The sequence below is a fragment of the Peromyscus maniculatus genome, chromosome 17, assembly GCF_049852395.1.
Source record: "Peromyscus maniculatus bairdii isolate BWxNUB_F1_BW_parent chromosome 17, HU_Pman_BW_mat_3.1, whole genome shotgun sequence".
Lineage (NCBI taxonomy): Eukaryota > Metazoa > Chordata > Mammalia > Rodentia > Cricetidae > Peromyscus > Peromyscus maniculatus.
This window is the reverse complement of record NC_134868.1, coordinates 4,300,654-4,327,961: the sequence shown is the minus strand read 5'-3', so window position 1 is coordinate 4,327,961 and position 27,308 is coordinate 4,300,654. Positions and strand designations below refer to the sequence as shown.

At 47.9% G+C, this 27,308-nt stretch overlaps 1 protein-coding gene across 1 annotated transcript; it reads left to right on the top strand.

Moving 5' to 3' along the window:
* The first annotated feature begins 6,064 nt into the window (after positions 1-6,064).
* Positions 6,065-11,836, top strand: LOC102924166 (olfactory receptor 1f45-like). Its single transcript, XM_076553811.1, has 2 exons — positions 6,065-6,180; positions 8,826-11,836. Exon 2 carries the CDS (start codon positions 8,833-8,835, stop codon positions 9,772-9,774), a length of 942 nt encoding a protein of 313 aa, XP_076409926.1. The 5' UTR covers positions 6,065-6,180; positions 8,826-8,832; the 3' UTR covers positions 9,775-11,836.
* The last annotated feature ends 15,472 nt before the right edge of the window (positions 11,837-27,308 follow it).

Genomic DNA, 27,308 nt, shown 5'->3' with positions numbered 1-27,308 from the left:
TGTCCTGGGATGCTGGTTTTCCCAGGAGCTCGTCTCTAAGGCTGGGCATGCCCACAGTTCACTGCAACTAGCCAGCTGCCTCCTCCAGGGTGCACTTCTCACTTCTGGGTGAACTTGCAGAAAAGTAGGTGTTATGCCCCACCCAGCTTGGGGTGCATGCCGGTCATCTCCGCACCAGCACAGGGGTGCCGAGGCAGGAAGGTTAACTCAACTTTTCAGCCAGCGTTGGAGACATAGCAAGAAGCTGCCTCAAAAAAAAAAAAAAAATACATTTAGGGGAAGGCAGATGGATTGGCTGTTTAGAGCACTTGCTGTTCTTCCAAAGGGCCTGCACTGGGTTTCCAGCACCCGCATCTCACAGCTCACAACTGCCTGTAGCTCCAGCTCCAGGAGATCCAATGCCCTCTTCTGTCCTCCTTGGGCACCCTCACACTTATGGCATATACACACATAATAAATGTTTTGTAAATTATTTAAATAAGAGGGCAGGTGTTCTAGGCTGCACATGGTGAAGCATGCTTTTTACCCCGGCATTGGGAAGGTGGAGGCAGGAGGATCGGGATTTCATAGTTGGCCTGAGGAAATGGCTTCAGCCTTTAAATGCTTGCCACATAAGCATGACGATGTGAGTTCAGATTCCCAGAGCCCACACAAATGTTGAGTGGTCATGATAATCTCAGTCTCCAAAGACAGAGATGGGATCCCCAGAGCAAGCTGGCTTGACAGACTAGCCACATTGGTGAGCTCTGAGTTTTATCGAGAGACCCTGCCTCAAAGAATAAGGTGGACATGGAGGACTGGAAAAGGAGTCCTGACATCAACCCCAGGCCTCCACATGTGCACACACACATACACACATGCAAAAATACATACACACCACACATGAAAAATAATGATAAATACAAATTAAAAAGCAGTCCAAGGTCATTCTCAGGTACATATTGAGTTTGAAGTCAACCTGGACTACGTGAGACTGTTTCCAAAAAAAGAAGCACTGATAGATATGGCCCTTCAACTTTGTATTCACAGAACCATAGACCAAAATAAACCTCTTTCCCTTATAACTTATCAGCCATTGTGTTATAGCAACAGAAAGTGAACAGAGGCACTAAAGCCAGCCTGCCTCACGCCATGATTAACATTTCTGCAGTCTGGGAGGGATTGTTGTCTAGTGATTTCCTCCAAACTCCCGGAGAAGGGATGAAGGCTCATATCATAGACGAAGGAAGTTAACAAAACTTACACGTTTCAGGAAACTCCTCAAATGTACAGGATTTGCAAGGCCCCTCCCCAAGGCTACAGAGCGGTAAGAACTGCTGGGGTGGAGACTTGAGGTGGAGCTGTCTGCAAGTTGTACAGCTTCTGTGAGTCGACCACCACGCTGTGAGGGGCTTTGGGAGCTGCCTTTGAGTCACCCATACTCTCCAAGTGACCCCAGTGAACGCACTGGTTCCCTGAGCTGGAGTGGGTAGAGTACTTTCTTTGGTCTGTGGTCAGTGCCTGTCCAGAGTCAACAAGCCTTTATTCACTTCTCTCCAGGATTAGTCACAGGGCACGAAGGGCATGGTGGCTCATGACTTTGATCCAGCCATCTAGAGATTGAGGCAATTGTGTCTTTGTAAGTTCGAGGCCAGTCTGGTCTACATTGTGAGTTCCAGGCCAGCCAGGGCTACACAGTGAGACCCTGTCTCAAAAGAAGAAGAGGGGGGGATCACAGGCCAGGACTCTAGGATCCAACCTCTGAAATCCACAGAGAAAGAACCGCCAACAAGGCTCTGAAACTTCCAGCTCCTGCTGACCTTGGCAGTGACTTTGCTTGGGTCACATCCTCAAGTTTTACCTAAGTAGAAGAACAGCGACTCAGGGTGACCCTCTCTGGCCAGTCAACACATGAGTTATTGTGCTGTTTTGATAGTTACAGAGCTGAGTGGTGGAATGGGAACCCACCAATGACTACCAACTCTGTCACTGATTGATGCTGCAATTTTTTTTTTTTTGTTTTGTTTTTCAAGACAGGGATTCTGTGTAGCCCTAGGTGTCCTAGAACATACTCTGTAGACCAGGCTGGCCTTGAACTGCCTGCCTCTGCATCCTGAGTGCTGGGATTAAAAGTGTGTGCCACCACTACCTGGTGATACTGCCATGTTTAAGCCTCTGTTGTCACTGACAGTGGACCCAAGGCTTAATGAAGATTGCTCACTCAGAGTTTAAAGTGGACAGTGTCTGCACTGCGGTTAGTGGTTTAGACAGGGGCTTGATTTATGATCCACGCCCCCAGCCCCTCATTGGGAGATTCTAGGCAGGGGCTCCACCCCTGAGCCATGCCCTCAGCCCCTCACTGGAGGAATTTAGACAGGGCTCCACCCCTGAGCTACATTCCCCCCTCCCAGTTCTTTTTCTCTTTATTGTGGGACAGGACCTATCCTTGAATTCACTGTTTGTAATTCTTTCGCCTCAGCCTCCAGCCAAAGTAACTGGAATGGTAATGTCTGCATCACCATGCCTAGAAAATGTCAAAGTGAGCTGGGCGGTGGTGGCGCGTGCCTTTAATCCCAGCACTTGGGAGGCAGAGCCAGGCGGATCTCTGTGAGTTCTAGGCCAGCCTGGGCTACAGAGTGAGTTCCAGGAAAGGTGCCAAAGCTACACAGAGAAACCCTGTCTCGAAAAACCAAAAAGAAAAAAAAAGAAAGAAAGAAAAAAAGAAGAAAGTGTCAAAGTGTTTTGATCTTCAGTGATGGAGTGCTTGTATCCATTAGCAAATCTTTTTTTTTTTTTTTTTTTTTTTTTTGGTTTTTTTGAGACAGGGTTTCTCTGCGTAGCTTTGCGCCTTTCCTGGAGCTCACTTGGTAGCCCAGGCTGGCCTCGAACTCACAGAGATCCGCCTGGCTCTGCCTCCCGAGTGCTGGGATTAAAGGCGTGCGCCACCACCGCCCGGCCATTAGCAAATCTTAACAATCAAAATCTAAATAGGTTTGTTTTTAAATGACTTATTTATTACTTGTTTTTTATTTATTTGGTGTGTGGTCGGAGAACAACTTGTGGCAGTCAGTTGTTCCACCATATTGAACCCAGGGATCAAAATCAAGTCAGCCTTGATGGCAAGCACCTTTGCCCAGTGAGCCCTTGAGCCAGCCCTAAATATGTTCTTAAATAGTCAGTGTCATGAAAGATCAAAGAAAGCTGAGGAGTTCCTCAGATGAGCATACACAAGACACACGGTGTCCTGGTTAGAGCTGAGGAGTTCCTCAGATGAGCGTACACAAGACACACGGTGTCCTGCTTAGTTTTGTCAACTTGACCCGAGTGTCAGTCATCTGAGAAGAGGGAACCACAACTGAGAAAACACCTCTGTAAGACAAGCCTATGGGCAAGCGTGTAGGGGATTTCCTTGACTAATGATTGATGTGGAAGGACCATGACAATCCTGGCCTGGTGGTCCTGGGTTCTATGAGAAAGCAGGCTGAGCAAGCCAGGGGAAGCAAGCCAGCAAGCAGTACCCCCGCATGGCCTCTGCATCAGCTCCTGCCTCCAGGTTCCTCTTACCCAGTTTGGTTTCCCTCAATGACTGTGATTCAGGACATGTAAATCAAATGAACTCTTTCCTCCCCAAGTTCCTTTTGGTCATGGTGTTCTAATGACCACAGCAGTAGAAAGCAAACTAAGACACACAGCAACTGAATGGACCCAACCAGACAGAAAAAGAAAACACTAACTATGGACACTGAAGCCAGAAGTGATGGTCCACACCAGCCATCCAAGCACCGAAGAGGCAGGAGGCAGGGATATGGAGAGTTCTAAGCCAGCCTGATCTACATAGCTAGACTCTATCTACAACAAGATAAAACCCCAAAGTATAATCAAGCAACTCCTGTCATGATGGTACACCTGTCATCCCACAATAAAGGAGGTTGAGGCAGGAGAATAGTCAGGCCAGGCCAGCCAGGGCTACATGGTGAGATCCTGTGGTGGGGGTGTGGGGTAGTCTACAGTATGACATTTACACACTAAACATCCGCCTTGAACCACGACTCCATAAAAATCTCAACTAATTTGGAAACACTGTAGCTGTGTGTGGTTCAATGGAAGAGCGCTTGCCTGGCATGGGTTCATCTGCTACACAGGAAAAGGGGAGGGGAGGGGAGAGAAGAGAGAGAGGAGAGAAGATGGAGGATGGAGAAATAAGGAGAAGACTGAGAAGGGAAGAAGGAAAGACAGAGGGAGGAAGAGAAGGGAGGAGGAAGAGGGACCCGGGAGGAGGCACCTCTGGGGTTAAAGCTGCTAAGCTCTGTGCTGTGATTCTCACTGTGGCCACTAGGGGACGAGGTGCCTCCTCCAATCCGCACAGCCTCGCTGCTGCTCACTCCCAGAGTTAGGGTGATGCCTGAAGGTGCTGCAGAGTCCCCCAAAACGCGGGAGAACCACAGGAAAAGGTTTAAAATCATGCAATCCAGTGTTTCACAACATCAAAGCATGCAGCAAAATAAAAATTCATGAAGATACTGGAAGGCCAGGTCCGGTCTCCACGCGATGAGGACCGGCCTCCGGATCCCACCCAGTGCTGGTGGACTGGTGTGCATCTTCATCCTGAATGCTCTAATCCTTTTCTTTGTTTTGCCTTTTAAGAAGAGTTGTTTTGTTGGGCAGTGGTGGTGCACACCTTTAATCTCAGCACTTGGGAGGCAGAGGCAGGCAGATCTCTGATTCAAGGCCAGCCTGGTCCAGGGCTACACAGAGAAACCCTGCTTCGAAAAAGCAAACAAACAAAAGAACAAAAAGAAGTTGTTTTATTTTTTACGTATGTGTGTTTGTCTGGGGAGGGGGCGTTGAGCTTGTACATGTGTGTGCAGTGCCCTCAGAACCAGAGCAGAAGCTATAATTACAGGCAGTTGTGAACTGGGAGCTAGGAACTGAACTAGTGTCCTTGGCAAGAGCAGAAAATGCTCTTGCCTACTGAGCTGTCTCCAATCTCTCCGCCTCCCATGATCAGGACGCACGGTGTTCAAGCCGCAGCACATCCAGCTGGAAGCTCCTGTGGTCCCCTGGGAAGACGTGAGTGCGCCCTCACAGCACCTCTCCCAAAGACTAGCTTGTTCATCCCAGCAATGGCTTCTCTCCTGCCAGCCCCTGACACCCAGTCCCAGCTGAGCAGCTCCCGGACAGCAGAGAAAAGCTCGGCCCCAAGCCCTGTGCCTGAGAAACTCCACGGTGGGAGAGCAAGCAGCAACAACAAAAACCGCAGGTCAAGGGTAAGGGGAGCCCAGAGCCAGGTCTCGGGCCGGAAGCGGTGCCGGGAAGTGTGTCCTGCAGAACGGGCTTGGGATAAACAGAGTTCAGCTTGAGGAACAAACCCGCAGGAGATGTGGGGAAATTCCTGTCAGAGGACCCAAATATGCAATTTGGCGCCCCAGAAAGCCTAGTTTAGAAGGGAATGGGAGATGGGGAGTGATAATAGAAAAAACTAGTGAGGTCAGTGGGAAGCTGACCCCTCGTGAGGTTGGGGAGCCACCCCTCAGCAAGGGGACAGAGCCAGTTGCTGCTGCTGTCAAAGTGAGGCAGGGGAGCCATTCCTGGAAGAACAGGACCAGGCTGAGAGGAATGGTAGGGCATTAATTCCGGGGACTCCATTCCCACTGGAGGATATGAGAGTGTTACATGCCTGAACACATATGGACAAAACAGGAATTGCGCCTGCCGTAGACAATTGTGTCCCTCGTCCCCCAAAGAGATAACAAAATAATAGGCATGATTGGGGGCTACTGCTCCCAGCAGCAGGAAGCCACAAACCTACCCCGGGGTTTGGGCAGGACTAACAGTGCCAGGGGAATTCTACTGAACCATGCTCTTCAGGGAGTCCCCCAAAGAATCCCAGAGACACGGGCGCCACAGGTGTGGAGGGAAAACCTGGGAAGGAGCTCCTGTGCCCTCGGCCCCTGAGAAGCTGGCCCGATAGGAACCGATCACAGAACAGACAATTAGCCAGTGTCCTAACAAGACCCTAGGGACCACGCCCAGGCTATGAGGATGGAGGGTAAATAGTGCTCTACCAAGGCCTTGCCTTGTCCTTGGTAGGGACAAAGAGCTTCGTCCACGGGTCACACACCTGTCCAAAAGACCCTTTCCCAAGAAAAGCTGGCTCACCTCCCACCAGGAATCCCAGAGTCGGAGGGATACTTCCCATAGGTGAGTGGAGATAGATGAGCTGGGCAGAAGGAGAAAGGGGCCACACCAGGCAGTGAGCTGTGGAGGGTTCAGAGGAGCCCACTCTGTGACCCTTTCTAGACCTCATTAAGTCATGGGTATAAAAAAAGACACAACAAAATGGCAGTTCTGCTGAGTGGTCACCGTGCCTGGGTCCTGCGTGGCAATGTTTTGAGACAAGATCTTATGTGGCCCAGGCTACCTGGAGCTTGTAATCCTCCTTCAACCTCTTGAGTGTTGGGGTGACAGATGAGCCTACCATGCTCAGGCTGCATAGTATGGTATTAAGAGCTTTGGAGAAAGACAGACTGACATGGGACAATTGCTAATTTCCTGAGTCCCCTCAGTGCATGAATGGTGATAAGGGACCTTAGCTGGAGTGGTCTTCTGTATACAGCAAGTGTCTCATGAGTGGAAGCTGCCAGCTATCAGCAGCAGGTCAGCAGGAAGCCAGTGCAAGATTTTACAGAGGAGAGGCAGGTCCCCTCACCCTGATCAGGTGCCATTGTAGAGAGTGGTCCAGATCAAGCCTGGTGCCAAAGAAACCAGCGAATGGGTAAAGTTGAGAGTCAACAGGATGAGCTGAGAATCAGCAGGGGCAGGGAGGCTGGGTGTGGTGACCCTCACCTGTCATCCCAGCATGCAGGAGGCTGAGGCAGGAGGATGATGAATTCCAGATCAGATTGGGCTAGAGTGAGACCCTGTGTCAACAGACCAAAGGTGGGGCATGTGGCACAGTGGAAGAGTGCCAGCGAGCAGAGTCCCCGGATCCATCTCCAGCACCACAAATAATAATGAAAACTGAAAAAGAGGGCAGAAGGGAAGAAAGAGGAGAGGGGGGGGGAGGAAGAGGAGGAAGAAAGGATGAGAAGGGAGAGGAGGAAGTAGAGGGTGAAGAGGATGTGATATATAAGACGGTCAGCACCCTTGGACAATCAACGGCCACCATTGTCCACCCCGAGCCCTGCCTGGGCAGCTCTGACTTTAATGGAAGTGAAGCTAAGCCAGGGGGTCCAGAATCAGGCCAGACACTGAGAGAGGGTGGACACAGCCTCTGGGGTCTGAGCAAGCCCAGCAAGGATGAGGTCACCCGAGAGGAGTGAAGGGTCCTTGGGTGACGGCTCACAGGAGCGGTGGCCTTTGAGCATAGAACGGTGTTGGGGTCTGAAATTAACTAACCAACTCAGGCAGGGCTGAAAAGTGGGAATAGTGTGTGTGCGCGCGCGCGCGCGCGTGTGTGTATGTGTGTGTGTGTGTGTGTGTGTGTGTAGGTATGGAGGTCAGAGGAAAATTTGTAAGATTCTTTTTTCTCCCTCCATCATGTGAGAACTGGGGATCGAACTCAGGTTGTCAGACTTGGCAGCAAGCTCCCTTACCCACTGAGCCATCTTGCCAGCCTGAATTTCCTCCTTTTTTAAGCAGACCTACTTCTGGTCACACATCCAGGAAATGATCAGCAGAGCATAGAAGCACTCAGCTGTCATCCACGCACTGGGAGGTGGAGACAGGAGAATCAGGAGTCCAAAGTCAGCCTTGGTCCATCAAACCTTGGGTCTGGAACTCCCTGTACAGGCCCATAAGATAAGAAGCTCAGTGGATAAGAATCTGTGCTGCTCTTACAGAAAGCCCTAAGTTCCCAGTGCCCATGTTGGGCGACTCAAAACCACCTGTAACTCCAGCTGCAGGGGACCCCATGCCCTCTTCTGACCTCCTAAGGCTCTATACTCATACATGCATAGTTATAAAAACACTAGAGCCATGCATGGTGGTCAGTGCCTATAATCCCAACACTGTGAGCTCAAGGCCATCCTGAACTACATAGTGAGATAATTTCTCAAAAAAAAATAAAAATAAACCAGGTGGTGGTGACACGCAACTTTAATCCCAGCACTCAGGAGGCAGAGGCAATTGGATCTCCAAGTTCGAGGCCAGCCTGGTCTACAGAGTGAGTTCCAGGATAGCCAGGACTACACAGAAAAGCCCTGTCTTGAAAAACCAAAATAATAATAATGGTGATAATAATAATAAGAGCAGTAGTAGTAATGGTAAAAAGACTGGGTCATCAGCCTGTGTCACTATTGGGAAATAGTGACACATTTAGGAGGCAGAGCCTGGTGGGAAGAGGCACTGGGGTACTGGCCCCCTCCTTCTCTCTCTTCTGCCACACCCACCGCAGCGTACTGTCTCCCACTGACCCAGGCTCAGGGCAGGGACTGAAGCCTCTGAAGCTGTGAGCCAAGACAAGCCTGTCCTGCTGTGCACTGACTGTCTCAAGCATTTCGTGACAGTGTTGGAAATCTGATAAACGTTCTATCTCAGACAGATACACCCACTCCCACACAGCATTGTTTTTACCTCTTCCCCTTTCAGGAGCCTTGTGCATGCTAGGTGAGCACTCTGAGACTGAGTCATCCCCACCCTATCACTGTGGGATTCTAGTCAGAGACTCTGCTGCAGAGGTGGATCCCCTGCCTAGAGTCTCCCAGTGAGGGCCTCAGGGGGTTCTGAGCAAGGAAAGGGGATACAATCCAGGTGCAGGGCTGAGGGGTTGGGAGGGGCACTGATGGACAGACGGACAGACCTCAGTCAGCACCGTGGACAGATCCAGTTTCTTCCTCTCATTCTAGGCCTGCCATGGAAGGTGCCAACCTCAGCGGGGTCTCTGAGTTCCTGCTGCTGGGCCTGTCACAGGACTCCAGCCAGCAGGAGCTGCTCTTTTCTCTCTTCCTAAGCATGTACCTTCTCACAGGCCTGGGGAACCTGCTCATCATCCTGGCTATTGCCACCGATCCCAGGCTCCACACGCCCATGTACTTCTTCCTGGCCAACCTGGCCTTTGTAGACATCTGCTTCACCTCCACCACCATCCCCAAGATGCTGGCCAACCACATGTCAGGACACAAAAGCATCTCTTACTCTGGTTGTCTCACACAGATGTTCTTCTTCATCTGGTTTGCCGGCATCGACAGCTTCCTGCTGACCGCCATGGCCTATGACCGATACGTGGCCATCTGTCACCCTCTGCATTACACTACATCCATCACACCCTGCCTCTGTGGCCTCCTGGTCGCTGCCTCCTGGACCTCGGCCTTTGCAAATGCCCTGACCCACACAGTCTTGCTGCCTCGCCTCTCATTCTGTGCCCGCAACCAGATCCCCCACTTCTTCTGTGACCTCAGCTCACTGCTGAAGCTGGCCTGTTCAGACACGTCTCTCAACGACACCATGGTGTACACTGTGGGTGCACTGCCCATCATCCCCACCTTCGTGGGCATCCTCATCTCCTACATGCGCATCTTCGCAGCAGTGCTGAAGATCCCATCTGCGGGAGGGAAGCGGAAGGCATTCTCCACCTGTGGCTCCCATCTGTCTGTGGTGTCACTGTTCTATGGGACACTCATCGGGGTGTACTTCAACCCCACATCCTCCCACACAGCCCAGAAGGATACGGCAGCTGCGGTGATGTACACTGTGGTCACCCCCATGCTGAACCCCTTCATCTATACCCTGAGGAACAAGGACATGAAAGGTGCCCTGGGGACCCTTATCGGAAGGAAGACAGTCTTTGTTGGGTAACCACAAGGTTGGGAGTTCTTCAGAAGGGTGGAAGTTAAGCCCCTTTGGCTTGAATTGCCCAGACATTCATCTCATGGCTTTAATTCACCAATTATTTTATTCTCCCAAAGTTGTTTACAAAACAGTCATTTGCTTTTCTCTCTCTCTCTCTCTCTCTCTCTCTCTCTCTCTCTCTCTCTCTCTCTCTCTCTCTCTCTCTCTCTCTCTGTGTGTGTGTGAGTGTGTGCAGTGCCCATGGAGGCCAGAACTAGGCACTGGATCCTTATAGCTGGAGTTACAGGCGACTGTGAGCCACCTGACATGGTGCTGGAACGCAATTTTGAACCCTCTGGAAGAGCAGTGAGCGCTCTTAACTACTGAGCCATCATTCCAGAATGGCCCGAATCCTGTGGCAGACAGGAAAGAGCAGAGGGGGGACAGAGGAAGGAAGGAGGGAGGGACAGACAGCTTTACAGCCCACCCCACCCCCATTATAACAACCACACTTTCACAGAGATTGGATCACTCCGATAATTCTAATTCTGGAATTAATCATTTCTTCCCCGGCTCTGCATCCTATCCTGGACCCACCAGATCTTGTCCAGTCTTGGAGCCCAGTCCTGTGACCTGGTCACCTCTCGTTGGCCACAGCTCTGGTGCTGACGTACTGGGGGGGTTCTTCCTTCTTGTTCCCCTACCAGTCCTAAGTCCTGCCCTGGCTGGGCCCTGGCTCTGCCTGTACTGTACACTGGGTAGGTGCCACCCTCTGGTCCACCATCACAACCCTGCACCCTGTAGCTTCAGTCAGTCACAAGCGACCATGGCCCAAAACAGTGTCCAGTGGAACGTTCCAGACTCTAGGGTGTCCACCAAGCTTGGTCACCCGACTTTGATCCCCGGGACTCACATGGTGACAGGAGCAAACGGACTCTCACGTGGCGTGCTCTGACCCCACACGCCTGTCACAGCGAGCACGCCCATGTATGTACACCAAATAAATTCATTAAAACGTAAAAGAAAAACAAATAGTTCAAAAAACAAAGAAATCCAAAGTTTTGAATTTTTTATTTTATCTTATTTTTTATGTGTATGAGTGCTTGCCCACATGTGTGCCTGTGCACCGTGCGTGTGCAGTGCCCGGAAGAGGGCGTTGGATCCCCTGGAGCTGGAGTCACAGATGCTTGTGAACCTCCGTGTGGGTGCTGGGAACGGAACCTGGGTCCTCTGCGAGAGCAGCCAGTGCTCTTCTTAACCATGGAGCCGTCTCTCTAACACCCAAATTCCCAATCATTTGGCATTCTTCCCACGTGATGATAGCTTATGCTGCTCCACTCCATCCCTCCCAGAGTGGGAGTACTCCTCTATTCAGCGTGTCCATGCTGTACCTACCTGCCCATGACTCGAGCTAAACGTCTCGGCACTGGGTGCCCATTTTCCAATGGCATCCCCACACCCCATCTCAGCGCCCGCGTCATTGGCTCCTGCGGCCGCACAAGCATCCTATCGTCTCCTGGTACCCCAAGATGCACAAGAACGATACGGTAACACAGTCGGAAGCTAAGCATGGTGGTGCATCTGGGGGGCTGGGGTGGGAGAGTGTGGAGTTTAAGGCCAGCCTGGGATACAGACTGAGACCTCGGAGAGACAGGGGAGCAGAAGAGAGGTAGAGAGAGAAGGGGAAAGGAAGGGAGGGAGAGAGAAGGAGATGATGAGGGGGAAGAGAGAGAGGAGACCATGTTCACATAATTTTATCACCGTTTGTTACTAGTTGTTTATTGTTAGGGTGCTGTTGTGCCTAACTTATAAATTCATCTATAACATTTCTTACATGTGTGTATGTATGGAAGTGCACCTTTGTCATGACATCTGTGTGGAGGTCAGAGGACAACTTGTGGGTGTTGATTCTCTCCTTCCAAGTCAGGTCATCAGGCTTGGCCGCAAGCACCTCTACCCACTGATCCATCTCGAGTATAGTCCCTGGCTGTCCTGGAACTCGCTCTGTAGTCCGGGCTGGCTTCAAACTCACAGAGATCTGCCTGCCTCTGCCTCCCAAGTGCTGGGATTAAAGGCGTGCGCCACCACCAAGCTTAGATTAATTTTTTTGAAAATATTTGTTTATTCTCTCTCTCTCTCTCTCTCTCTCTCTCTCTCTCTCTCTCTCTCTCTCTCTCTGTGTGTGTGTGTGTGTGTGTGTGTGTGTGTGTGTGTCCACAGAGGTCACAGAAGGCATCGGGAGGGCATTGGGACCTTTGGAGCTGGGGTCATAGGTGATTGTGAGCTGCCAGATATGAATGCCGGGATCTGAACTCTGGCCCATGGTGAAACAGCAATCACTCTGGCCACTGAGCCATATCTCTGGTCTCACTAATGAATTATTGGTGAAATTATTACGGCCACTCCACGTAGTTAAAAGGAGATTTATTTAATAGCGTAACTTACAAATGAAGGAATAGGTAGGTTGAGGGTTCTGGGAAAGACGCAGCAGTAGTCCGGCGATGTTCTCTGGAGAACTCTCCTCCGTCCACCTTTAGCATCCAGGCTCCCAGCAGCAAGAGAGCGCACCATGTCCCGATCTCGGGTCTTCAGGGCCTCCCTTGGCTCCACCTTGTGGGCGTGATAGTTACCAAAGCCTCAGTGGCGGTTGGAACTTCCAGACCAAAGCTGGAATGGCTACCCACTACAATGAATCTTTACCACAGATGTTTAACCGTGGTTAACCTGGTTAATTGTGACTGCCAGATTGGTTATATTAGGAAATGGCTAAGGGGTCATTGCAAGCTCTTGATAAATGCAGCTCCCACCTGTTATCACAGGGGCTTCTTTTTGCAGCAGATGGAGGCTGTTACAGAGACCCACAACTGATCAAATGCAGAGAACAAGTGGCCATGGGCGTGCAGTCCCAAAAGGGACATCTATACCACGACCCATCCCAAAGCTCAGCGGACATCATGGGAAGGGGCGGAAAGGATTACTGCAAGATAGTTGTAGACATGACAGGAAAGCTGTAGCCGCAATCCCAACACCACGTCACCCACACAAGACACGCACTGTGATGCTCTGCCCACAGAGGTGGAGCCCAGCAAGCATGGACAGAGCCCTCTGCAACCTTGAGTCAAAGTTGATCCTTCCTCACCCTCCTCACCACAAAAGCCAACACGGCTGGATACATGGCTCCGCAGACAAAGGCATTTGCCACCAAGTTGGATCCCCAGAACTCACGTGGTAGAAGAGAACCTATTCACACAAGTGGTCCTTTGGGCGCCATATGTATGCCACGGCAATACACCCCCAGATATATGTACACTCAGGAGAAATAATGCAATTTTAAACCAGGCGGCGGTGATATATGTCTTTAATCCTGGCACACAGGAGGCAGAGGCAGGCAGATCTCTGTGAGTTTCAGGCCAGCCTGGTCTACAGAGCTGTTTCAAGGACAGCCAGAGCTACACAGAGAAACCCTGTCGCAAAACAAAAACAAAAACAAAAAAAGGAAAGAAAATAAATTTAAATTTTTTTAAGATTGTGTGTGTGTGTGTGTGTGTGTGTGTGTGTGTGTGTGTGTGTGTGTGTGTTCCCCCTAGAGCTACAGGCAGTTGTGAGCTGCCTGATGTGGGTGCCGGGAATCTTCTGGAAGAACAGCAAGTGTTCTTTTTTTTTTTTTTTTTTTTTTTTTAAGATTTATGTATTTATTATGTGTAGTGTTCTGCCTGCATTTGTCCATGTGGGCCAGAAGAGGGCACCAGATCTCACTATAGATGGCTGTGAGCCACCATGTGGTTGCTGGGAATTAAACTCAGGTCCTCTGGAAGAGGAGCCAACGCCCTTAGCCTCTGAGCCATCTCTCCACAGCAAGTGTTCTTAACCACTGAGCCATCTTTCTAGCCTTCCCACCATTATTTTGTTTTGTTCTTGAGGGAAAAAAATCATTATATAGCCTTGGCTAATCTGGAACTCTCTATCTAGCCCAGGCTAATCTCAGACTGCAGCTGTCAGGTTCCAAAGAACCTGAGACAAGTCTCCCTCGGTACCTGTGGCTCCTCCCAGCACTTCTCACCCTGCCCCCTACCCTAAGCCTCCCCGGTTCCCCCAGCCTCCCTTCCCCTTCTCACTCAGCCACTTTGGTTCTCTCTGCCTTTCTTTGTCTCCCTCTGTCTTCTCTTCTCTCGCTCTCCCCCACCCCTCCTCTCCTGGACCCTTCCAGACGTCTCTGGCTGTGTTCTCCCCGACCCCTCATCTAAAATAAACCTCTCCTCAAGCATACCTGAGAGCCATCGTGCCCTCCCCTGAAAGGACCAAGCAGATGCCATAACAGGCTGCTCAGTCTTAGAGGCAGGCAGGAAATTCAAAGAGAGAGACAGGAAGAAGGCTGGGGGAGACACCAGCGAGCCGCCCAAGAAGCAACATGTAATGGGATGCAGGTAAAGCCATGGAACATGAGGTAATACGTAGATTAATAGCTATGGGCTAATTAAACCTCTGTGTGTTTACTTGGGGGATGCTAGTGGGAGAGATTTGTCCCAACCACCAGCAGGCCGGGACACAGGAAATCTTCCGGTTACAAATGGCACCCAATGTGGGGCGTAAAACCTAAAAAAGCTTTTTTTAAAAAATTTCTAAAATGAAACTAAAAACAGCTTCCTGGTTATATCTCTCAGGCCAGCCATGAGCTACAGTATGGTGGGTTCACAGTGGTGTGTGGGCTTGAGTGCAACATGCCAGGTTTCTGCCATGGTACACAGTGGCATCTCCAAGCCACACAGTGCACTGCGTCATGACAGATTTAGCTTTTGCTGATACAAAAAAAAATTAATAATAATAATAAAAATAAAAAGCTTCTGGGGTTCACGCTGCTAGATGGAAACATAGACCCACTGCTTCCCATAGTCAGTGGTGCGCCAGGTTCCCAGAGCTAGCGGTAAACATAGTTCTGCCATGTTGGGAAGCTGAGGTGGGTGGAGCCAGCAGCCAAAGCTGCCATTTCAATCCTAGTCATACTACAGTTTAAAGCAATAGATTCACAATACGACAGATTCAGATGGAAGAAGACTTTAAATGGTTTACAGTGTGTGTAAAAATGTATGTAGGCTTGAAAGAGAGAAGAAAATGAATAAAGACAGTTATATAAAGAAATAGTTTTAAAAAATAAAGTCTTTAAAGAGATAGTAAAAGTAATATAAAAATAAGCCATGTAAAGATGGATATTACACATACAATCTGGATTGTGTTGTCTTTGATTTTGTTTTTTGTTTTTTGTTTTTTCGAGACAGGGTTTCTCTGTGTAGCTTTGCGCCTTTCCTGGGACTCACTTGGTAGCCCAGGCTAGCCTGGAACTCACAGAGATCCGCCTGGCTCTGCCTCCCGAGTGCTGGGATTAAAGGCATGCGCCACCACCGCCCAGCTTGTCTTTGATATTTTTAACTGCAGAAAGACATTTGATTGTAAAGGCTGCTCAGTTAAACCAATATGTATATTTTAAAGGTATCTTGACTTCAAAATTTGGATCTAAGGATATGTTGCTTTGAAAAGGAGGCTCTGCTTTTTTTCCCACAGGAAGCAAGAGGCTATGGATTTGTTCCAGATTAAGATGGATCAGATTTGATCAAGCCAGACCTCCTGAACCTTAACAAATGGTACCTATCAACAATGATTATAGCCGGTCTTCCCAGGACTTGACCATTATCTCAAATTTTCTCAGGATCCCCATAAGACTATCAGCAGGAAGTAGCCTAGAAACACTATGTCCACATTCCCAAAAAATGGATTACAGATGTTTGTCTTTGTTTAAGTTGTTGGTTACAAATTGTTATTGATCATAGTCAATCTCTTTCTAAAAGAAGAAAGGAGGATATGATATAGAAAGATAGGATATAGATATGGTAGAATGAAAGAGTAGATTATTAAATCTACTTTTAAAGAACAACTTGTGTAAAATTTTTTAAATTGATATAGATTTTAGTTTATTACAAATTTAAAGTTAATTTTGTTATACTGTATGTATATTTCTACTCTTGTTTAAAGTATTTTGTTTGTGCAACTCATTTGAAATTATAGTGTATAATTGAGAAATACAGATTAATAATTAGTCATCCATGATAATCAAACTTATAGTCATATTAGTTAAGTTTTCTAGGTATATATAGATATAATTCAGTTAGGTAGGTAATCTTCAAACACTTCAAAGACCTACAGAATATGGCATTTAAAATGTTTTAAAAACTTAGACTTTCTGGACAATGAGACACATCTGCTCTTGGCAGTACTGATTTACTTCAAAGAGAAAGATGGACATTGAAGACACTCCATATGGAATTATCTTCTTCTTGGCAAAAGTAGCCATTTGGGCAAGAAACTGTTCTTGCCTGGACTGCTTGACAAAATGTTGTATCGACTGGACATGCAGGACCCATAGGAAGGTGACTCCTGAACTTTGAAGGCAAAATGGTCATTCAAGTTCCTGCTTTGGAGAAGAAATTGCCAGACATTCTACAGGAGACAGGAAGAAACAACTGAGAAACTGTAGGCCTGTAGGCTGAAGAATGGATGCCCCAACATTGCAAAAGAACTTTGAGTGACTGTTCAGGCAGGCAGCTGTCTCTATCATTCTAGATTCATGGAAGTTGTTTATAACGCTCTTCCTCTTTACTTAGGTACTATAGTATCCTTCTGAGGTCTTTGATGTAGCTGAAGACTAGATAGTTATAATTATGGTTTTCCTTGGTTATGATAAGAGATAAATTAGATATAAAACCTTAGACTCACAAATATAGGATAAATAAAATATTTTCTTTAATTTTACAAAATACAAATAGACTAGATATTGTAGCTATAATTTTTGCTTGACAACTGTTTTTTATATGTAATTTTAATAGGTTAAAGTTAAAACCTTCCTTTTGTTTAGACAGAAAAGGGGAAGTGATGGGGAGAAATGTCTTTCTGTACACTACGAATATGTGTTGCTCTGATTGGTTGATAAATAAAGCCGTTTGGCCTATGGCAAGGCATCTCAGAGGCAGGTGAGAAATTCAAAGAGAGAAATAGGAAGAAGGCTGGGGAAGACACCAGCGAGCTGCCCAAAGAGCAGCATGGAATGGGACACAGGTAAAGCCACAAATCATGTGGCAATACACAGATTAATAGTTATGGGCTAATTTAAGATACAAGAGCTAGCTAACAAAAGACTTGAGTTGCCGGGCGGTGGTGGCGCACGCCTTTAATCCCAGCACTCGGGAGGCAGAGCCAGGCGGATCGCTGTGAGTTCGAGGCCAGCCTGGGCTACCAAGTGGGCTCCAGGAAAGGCGCAAAACTACGCAGAGAAACCCTGTCTCGAAAAACCAAAAAAAAAAAAAAAAAAAAAAAAAAAAAAAAAAAAAAAAAAAAAAAAAGACTTGAGTCATGGCCATGCAGTTATAATTAATATAAGCCTCTGTGTGTATACTTGAGGGACACGAGTGGGAGAGATTTGTCCCAACCGCAGGCAGGCCAGGACACAGGAAATCTTCCTGTTACACCTCTCCCCGTCCCTTCCTTCCTAAGCCAAGTTCTTCACTGTGATAACTTCAAGGTCTCTTCTGCTGGCCAGCAACTTCTCTTGTTAACCCTTCTCCTGACATTGCTTGAAAAGAAAAATGTTGAAATAACAGTCAAAGATACTCGGGTTTGGGTCATTTGAGTTCAATGGGTTATAAATACTTGCCATCATTTAAGAGAATTGGTTACAAATTATTGTTGGTTGAGATAAGGAGAAAAAAACTGTATCAAATTCCAAGTAGAGGATAGTTCAATGAATTGAATAGAAAAAAGACGTTTTAAGATGTAATGCTTTTATAAGAATATAAAGGCTTGAGATATGAGGATGAAAGTTTGAATAAATGATTTTTTGGTTTGAGGAAACAGTTTAAGATGTGAAAATTTGAGGGCTTAAGCAAGTTTTGAGGGTTTGAGTATGTGATATTTTGGGTCTGAGGAAGTAGTTTGAGGTTTAAAAATGTGGAACTTTAAGGTTAACTTTAAAGTTTAAGTAAGTCGTGAGGTTGGAGTATAAGTAAAGTTTATGCCTAAGATGTAAAGGTTTTAGGTATGGGAATATAAAAAAAAACATTTGGGGAAGAAAGAAAGTAACTTAAGATTGTGAAATGCAAGTTATTGGGATATGTAAAAGCAAGTTATGAAGGTCTGGGGATAAAAAGGCGTAAGTAATGATAAAAGAAAATGATTTAAAATGTATAAAAGAATGCAACATGTTTCAGATTTCTTTCTCTTGCTATTCTACTGTTACACTGAGACTCCAAAAGGTTCATAGTTTTAAAAATGTCTGTCTATTCAGCAGGTATAAATGAAAATGTGGCCACATGTATGTTTGGTTTTGAGTGTGTGAGTTTTGCGTGTCCTCTGTGTTAAGGAATACAGGTTAATACTAATAATCCAGCTATCCAGATACTAGTTTAAAGCATACTGTTAGCTCTTATTTAAATTATAAGCTATTTAAAGAAAAAGAAAAAAACAGAACTTGAGAGCTGTTTGACTAATATATCTATAAGATAACAAGTTGGCCTGGTTATTATTACCAAACTTAGAGATGTTTTCAAGATTAGGCCTAGATTTGTTTGGCTCAGATATATTTAATAATGACCTCAAACCCGTCAAAGATCTGATGAATATGGCATTTAAATTATTTGATAAAAAGCTTACTATAGCGAACAGAGACTCCCAGCTCCTAGCAATGACTCCCAAGGTCTCCAAAGAAGATATGGAACAACAACAAGATGATGCCAACTGAATTGCAGACAACACCGACCACTGGGCAAGATGCCCCAACTCAACACCTGCTGCCAAGGATCCGCCCAGGATGGACAAATGAGACACTGACAAGATAAGGTCAGTTTTTACCAAGTTGTTCCTCCTCCACAGAGAGCAATTCACATCAAGGGCCTGGAAGCCAAGGCTGATGCTGTCCTGACATCTGTCCTGCCAATGTTATGAAGACTACAGGAGCCTGGGATGATGGCGGTCTAGGCAAATGAATAGTCTCTGTCATTTTTTAATAGATTTGGAAGTCTGCACTCAGGTACAATTTATCCTTCTCAGATCTCTGATGACACTGATGACTGGGCTAGCTATGGCTCTGTCAGCTTAGCAACATGAGACAGCCAGAGTCTTCCACAAGGTTGCAGCCACCTTATTAATTAGTTGATCAATGCATTAATCAATTAAAGCTACTAAGTCTCTTAAAAGAGAGAGAGAGTGAGTGAGAGAGAGACAAATAGGCTCTGAATATAGACTTACAGATGCTTTTCATCGGGCCAAAGACCTTTCAGTCCAATCTATATCTGGCTCCCTAGATAGAAAACACAATATGGATTTCAATGCAAATTGATAATACTATAATTACTGAGACTATGGGTCTGAAAGTTCCAAATAAGTTCATGAATTTTAACCCCTGTTCCTAGTTTATATCTGTCTCAACAGGTTTCCACTTGGCTGACAGACACATCCAAGCATTATTTGCTGATGAGCCTTGAACTTGCTGAAAGCTGATATGGACCAATATAGCTGATATAAATGCCATCTGTTCAGTTGGTCAATAAAATATTCCCTCCTTGCCTTTGATTAACATTCTGGCTTTCCAGGGCCCTGACAACAATGTCCCAACATCAGGAAGAAGTAATTACAGCAGCAAAAATGTCACCCTTCCCTCCCCCCAATGTTAGATCAAAAGGGAATTTATGTCACGGGGAACCTGAGATAAAGTAATAACTGGTCCCCATTCTCATTTCTGAGTTCCTTCAGGATAAGGAACTGTCAGCCATCACAGGGCTTTTGGCCCTTGTGCTTCTGCTAATTACTGTTGGCTCTTATGTCACCGATGTCTTAACTAAATGAAGATTCCTGTCTGGGTACCACTAAACTGAGGATGCTAAGATCCCAATATCCACCCCTGAACCCATGACACACTTGCAGATGGCAAAACCCGAATAAGGGGAAGCTCACTTTGCCATTGATAATGGGAAAACTCTTAAGTCCTGATCCAATTAGTATCCAAAATAATCTACTACCCTGGTGATGAAGTCTTTTACCAAAAGAAACATCTCCAAGATTAGAGATGATATACAACTCAAGGGGGGAGTGAAAGGACCAAGCAGATGCCATAACAGGCTGTCAGTCTTCTCTCAGAGATCAAACCTCAATTTCAGTGTCCTGAGACTTGAGCAAGCACAAGGAGGGCCATGAACAAAAGACATAGTCCTTGCAGTAGCTCCCTTTCTACACGTACTCTGACTGCTCAAGGTTCAGCTAGATGTTTACTGTCTGGGACTCCTCACCAACTTAGAGCTACGTGCATGAGTCAATGTGAGCGTGCGAGGCCAGCCAGCCTCCATGACGGCTCAAGGACAGAGCCTGGGCCACTGAGTCAGCCCCCACAGTCAGTATGTGCTAGGCCACCCAGCCCCCATGGCAGCTCAAGGACAAAGCCTGGGACTTGTCCAGGCCTGCCAAAAAAATGATAACTGTAACCCCCAACCAGTAAATTCAAAGGTCACACACCTTCACCCAATCATATGATGCCCAGGCTTGTACTACCCTGCTTGCCGTTTTTCCCTTTAAAAACTCCTCACCCTGAGAGCTCAGGGCCGTCCTCCTCCACCTGCTGTGTCGAGTGTTGGACATGGACCAAGCCCGGGCTTGCTTGTTATCAATAAACCCCTGCGTGTTTTGCATTGGATATCGGCTCTGTGGTGGTCTGGTTCGGGGGTCTTGAGACACGGGCCACAATAGCCCCATCTACGCTTCCCAGGAGCTGAGATTACAGGTGTGTGTCACCGTACCTGGTGACGTTGTTGAGAAGGGGGCTGGTGGCGTAGATTTTGCTGTGGTTTGGATGTGAGATATTCCCCACAGGTTTGTGTGTCTGAATTCTTGGTCCCCAGCAGGTGGCACTGTTTGGAGAGCTTTTGGATCTTCGGGTAATGAGGCCTAGGTAGAAGTGGTCACTGGTGTGGGTCTTGACGGTAACACCCACTTCCTACCCAAGCCTCTGCTTCCCCGTCTACCCATGTGTAATAAACAGCAGCTGCAAGCTCACACCGCCCGGACCAAGACACTTCTCCATCCACGCCTTCCCTGTCACGTAGACTGTATCCCCCAAACTGAGTCGAAAGGAATGCTTCCTCCTCTCTATCTCAGTAACAGAACAGTAACTACACATGTTCAAAGACGTGTTCAAGCCCGGCGGCGGCGGCGGCGGCAGCATATGCCTTTACTCAGGAGGCTAAATGAAGTATGTCATCACAGGATATGGTTTTTGTGCTTCAAGCTCACCCTGAGAAAGGCTCAGGGCTACACTGGGATCCTGACCACCCAGGATAGTCTCTGGCTGGCTAATAAAGACATTCTATTGGCTTAAAGTGGTGTCCAAATAGTCTCTGGTGGATACCCCAGGACACATACATAATTTTATTCATAGAAATAATTTTATGTGTTTTGCTTGTATGTATGTCTGTGTGAGGGTGTCAGATCCTTTGGGTTCTGGAAATTGAACCCAGAGCCTCTGGAAAAGCAGCCAGTGCTCTCAACTTCTGAACCATCTCTTCAGCCCAGAAAAGAATTGGACAACTGAGTCCGGAGCAGTGTCTTACTGCTCTATCAGAGACCTGATTCGCATCCGGTAACACACATCAGAAGGCTCACCAATACCTTTACTCCAGATCCAAGGGATTCGACACCCACTTCTGGCCTTCCTGGGGACCCACACGTACACACAGAGCGACACAGAGGTACATTAAATAAATAAAATAGTAACTGAGTGACTTTTGGGCTCCTAACCTGAGATATCTGTTTTTGCTTAGGAAGATTGAAAGGGAAGTTGAGTCCCAGTGACTTCTTGGTCCCTTCTCTGCCCTGGCAGGCTTCTGGGGCCGCCTCCCACACACCCCGAATTGGGGCAACACACACAAATGTATAACAGTAAAATAAATCCTGAGGGGGGGGGAGAGAGAGAGAGAGAGAGAGAGAGAGAGAGAGAGAGAGAGAGAGAGAGAGAGAGAGAGAGAGAGAACACAGTGAGACCTCTCTCTGCACACACAAGGTGGGGCCGCGAGGCGGCCTTCTGAACGCAGCTGCCAGGAGCCGGCCAAGCACTGTAAGGGAAGGGCTGCTCCACACACCGTGGGTCCGAGGGAACCACCAGGAAATGCCAGCCCCTCCCACACGTGCCAGGACCCCGGGAACCCTGAGGCTGCAGAAACCAGCAGCCCTCGCTTGCCCTCCCTCCACACAGCACAGAACTTGCTGGAGCTGGAGGGACCGGAGGACCTCAGCTTTAATTCAGGCAGCCGAGGCAACAATTATCTCCGCAAACGAGTGAAGCGCTCAGCCTTGGGGGGCGGCGGGGGGGGGGGGAGGCGGGACGGGGACGACAGGACACCTTTCCACAGTGGGCAGCAGTTCATGCACAGACTCATATCTGGCCAGAGGTCTGAGATTAAAGTGACTGTTAAGTACTCAGCCAGAAATGGGCCGACTCCATCACCACCCCTCGCCCAGAGCTCAAAGAACACCTCAGAGGAGGGGGGCAGAGAGAATGTAAGAGCTGGAGACTGGGAGGAGCGACATGATAGGGCGTCTTCTGGACACAACAGGGCCATTGCCATCAGGAACTCACTGTAGCCGTGGGGACTTCACTGGAGCAAGCCAAGAGGTGGGTCAACATTTCAACAGGCAGTGTTAATTGTACTATGGATTATAGACATACATACACACATACATACACACATACATACATACACACATACAAACATACACACATATATACACACATACATACAAACATACACACATACATACATACAAACATACACACATACATACACACACATACATACATACACACATACATGCAAACATACACACATACATACATACACACATACATACATACACACATACAAACACACACATACATACACACATACATGCAAACATACACACATACATACATACACACATACATACATACACACATACATACAAACATACACACATACATACACACATACAGACACACATACATATACACGTACATACATACAAACACACACATACATACATACACATACAAACATACATACACACATACATATAAACATACACACATACAAACATACATACACACATACATACAAACATACACACATACATGCAAACATACACACATACATACATACACATACATACAAGCATACACACACACATACATACAAACATACACACATACATACATACACACAAACATACACAGAGAGAGAGAGACAAGAGAGAAAGAAAGCGGGAAGTAGGAGAGAGATCTACTGTGGTGACCTGCCTGCATGAAATGCATGCGCAGTAGTGGCACAAAAGTTGTGGGAGTAACCAACCGCTCGCTGGTTGGATTTAAGGCCCATTGTGTGAGATGGAATCCATTCCTGACACTGCTCCCGTGGCCAAGAACCTGAGACCAGACAGACCATGAGCCGAGAGGGAAACCAAATACTGCCAAGAAACACCGCAATAAAATGCCTCCTAAGGACATTCTACTACAGCCTCAGATCAGAAAACCTTTCTCTTGCTGTAGGTGGGAACTAAGACAGAGACCCACAACTGGACAGTGTGTGGAGAGTGAGACACCTTGGGACAACTCAGTCCTCAGTGGAATGTCTTCATTAAACCCTTCTCCTCAGGGTTCAGCTAACCCTGCAGAAGAGGAGACAGAAGAGATGGAGGGCACCGAGGAAACAGGCCTTTTAGAGACAACGGGACCCACAGAGACTGTGGCAGCATGCACAGGGCCTGCATGGGTCTCAGCCAATGGGGTTCCAGAGCTGAAGGGGGGAAGTGGACATAAACCCCCATTCCTAACCCAGGAACTGTCTCCAATTGACAGCTGCTTGCAAAGGACAAGTTAGTTTCCTCCAGTGCAGCCCCCCTGGGCACACAAACCACGGGAAGGGAAGCCCTGTGCCCAGCCGGATGACCAACACGAAACCAGCTCAGTAGTGTTCTTTCTAGAACTTTTTACTCACATTGCTTTGTTTGGGCATTTTTTGTTTTGTTTTACTGGTCTTTTGCTTGTAAATTATGGTTTTCAATTTTGTGTTTTCATGGGGCTGAGTGTGTGTGTGTGTGTGTGTGTGTGTGTGTGTGTACAAGCACATGTCTATGTGTTTCTTGTGCTCTTTGTTTTTTTTTTATTCTGGCTTGTTTGCTTTTTTTGTTTGCCTATTTGTTTGGGTTTTTTTTTTCTCTACTAAAAAAGAGAGAGAAAGAAGGAATGGAGTTGGGTGAGTGGAGAGGTGGAGAGGCTCTGAGAGGAGTTGAGAGAGGGGAAACAGTGATCAGAATATATTGTATGAAAAAATATTTTCAATCAAAATTTTCAAAGAAAGAAATAAAAGCTGTTCTTTAAAAGAAAAAAATCCATCTTTTATTTTGGAAGCAAACATTCCTGCCCCACCCTCAGGTCCAAGAGGAATATTATTATCTCTACAGAAACCAAACAAACCTGCCCTCTGCTCGCAGGGGGAGGCTATGCCCCATAGGCAAACATCCTTGGAGGTAGCTGGAACCCAGGCTGCCACACCCCTGGAGCCAGATATTTTAGTCATGAGTGGAACTGTCCCCTGATAGCAGCAATGACACCCCTTGGCTGACCACTGTAAATAACCTGAGCTGGCCCTGGACCAGAAGAGGCTAGCCATGGCATTGGCTAGTGGCTCTTTGTGTGGACTCTGGAGTTAAGAATCTATGTTCAAATCCCAGCTCTGACACTTGAGTAAGGTACTAGCTGTGAAAAGCATTGGCTGCTCCTGCAGAGAACCTGGGTTCAGTTCCAACACCTACATCAGGTTCTCTGGTTCTAGAGATCTGATGCCCTCTTCTGGCCTCCAAAGGCACTGCATGCTTGTGGTGCACAAACTCACACACAGACACATAAAATAAAAATAAGTAAACCTTTTTTTTCTTTTTTAAAGTAAAACACAGTGTCTGTCTCTTGGGAGAATCGTAAAACTGCGTGCAATCCAATTGAAGGCACTTGACAGACAGCCCCAGGCACAATGGGGCCAATCAGTGTTAACCGTAATTATTATTAATTACCCCACCATGCTGCCGAGCCTGTGGCTCTGCCTGTTTCGTAGCTCTCTAAACCACACAGTGCTGCTCATTATCGCAAAGAGGGCATCAGGCCACACCCACACCACTTACGTCAGTCATCCCAACAGTGCTGGAAATCAGAAGCTGGGGTTCACACGTTAGGCCCGTGCTCTACCACAGATCCATCTTGCCAGTCCCTCAGGTCTTTCTTAATAAATGGGGGCATCAGGGCTTCCGAACCAGACATTCCTGCTCAAATCCCGCCTTGTGACAGCCGGTCGACTGGCCCTGGGTGAGCAGTTTGCAGATAGAGGGGCATGCCAGATGTGGAAGTTAGGGAGAGCCCGGGAGGTGGCAGCCCTGGGTACAGAGTGAAGCCCAGAGGCCAGGGCCGATGAAGGGGCTGGCCAACAGCTTTAGTGAGAAAGGGCAGTGCTGGGCCCCTGTTTCACCGTGGGTGGCAGCGAAGGAGGGTGGGGACATCGCTCTGGATGCCATGGGGAAAGGTTGATACAGTTAGCTTGTTGCCTTTCATGAATATGAAGGAGGTAGGACAAGGTGGGTAACTATGGGGTCAAATCACATAAGAGAGTCTTTCCCCCACCCCAAAAGTCTCCAGGAATCTGTGGCATGTAGAGACCCAGGGAACCAACTGGCCTGATGGTTCACACCTATGTTATCATCCCAGCACTCAGGACTGAGGCAGGAAGGATGCATGGAGGCTAGCTTGGGCTACATAGCAATATCCTGTCTCAAAAAAACAAAAAAAAAAAAAAAAAAAAAAAAACACTAAAACACGGGCCAGGCGTGGTGGCCCTGGCCTTTAATCTCAGCACTTAAGGCAGAAGCAGGCGGATTTCTGTGAGTTCAGGCCAGCCTGGTCTACATAGTGAGTTCCAGGTCAGCCTGGGCTACATAGTCAACTGGGGGTCTCAAAAACAAAAACAGAAAAGCACTGGTCACAGAATCACTGGCCAATCAGCACCCTCCTGGCACAGACCACAAGGGTCAGGGATTGGTGGAGAAGGCCTGTATTCTCTGGCGCCCCCAATAGGCTGGCTGTGGTACTGCAACCCTATTGAATCTGGTGGTAACCAATTTCTTTGAAGGTTGGGGTCTCCTGGTCTCACTGCTCCTGTGTATTGAGATCACCTCCCTAATAAACTATTCACCCTGAGATCTTGTGTGAGGATCTGCTTCTGCAACACCCAAACCGAGACACTTGTTTGTGCTGTTGAAATGGTCAGCCTCACCCCAAAGGGCTGAGTCACATCTCTGCTGTGTCACGCAAAACAAACCCTCATATGGGGCAGGAGATGGCTCAGTGGGTAAAGGAGCTAGCCACCAACCTGACGCCCTGAGTCGGGGTCTCCAGACCCACATGGTGGAAGGAAGGAGAGGACGGAATCCACAAGCTGACCTTTGAATCCCACAAGTTAACATTACACACACACACACACACACACACACACACACACACACGAGAGAGAGAGAGAGAGAGAGAGAGAGAGAGAGAGAGAGAGAGAGAGAGAGACAGAGACAGAGACAGAGACAGAGAGAAACAGAGAGAAAGAGACAGAGAGAAAGAGACAGAGAGAGACAGAGAAACCAGCACAGTAGCCTGGATCATAATTCTGTTCCATGAATGACTCTGAGTCTCACGTCCAAGATATCTTTCCTCAAGTGGAATAAAGGGGACCACACTCTTTTTCAGCTGTGAATGTCATCTGCTAACGGCCCTGCCTCCAGCGCTCACAGACTGGACAGTCATGCCGGACCTCCCCTCAGGGGCCAGGAACTCCAAATGTCCCTCCGCCCTTAGCCAGAACTTCCCAAAGGTCCCTGGGGCAGGGACACAGGAAGACAGCAGGTCCATCCCTCAGGCTACAGGGCAGAGGACAAGAGGACATGTCTGGGGACAGGGAACAGCCCCCTAGTCCTCTCCAGACATCAGACTTCACCCCAGAGCTCCCTGAGCAAGGGGCAGGTCCAGACACCAGCGCCTGCCCCGTGAGAGGCCAGGCCGTACCCAGGAGAACGGGTTCTGTGGGAAGGAGCCTCTTCCTGGGCCGCTGCTGTCAGACCTGGAATTAGCCACAGCACCAGCGGTGGGCAGGCGCCAGGGGCAGTGGGGACGGAGCCGGGTGACCTGGGATGACTCAGCTCTAGGTGGTTGATTCAGCCACATGGGGCGGGGCCTAAAGACCTCATACCCGCTCAGCACCAGAGTCCGCTGAGTCATTGACAAGGCGGGAGGCCAGGAGTGAGCTCCCCTGGGCCTCAGTTTCCTATCTGTGAATTGGGAAGGGGGTAGGCTGCTATGTTGCCCACAGGTGGAACCCCTGCCTGGAATCCCCCAGTGAGGTCATGAGTGGGCAGAGAAACACTTACTGAGCTTGGGGTGAGACTGAGTTTCACACACAGTACTGCAA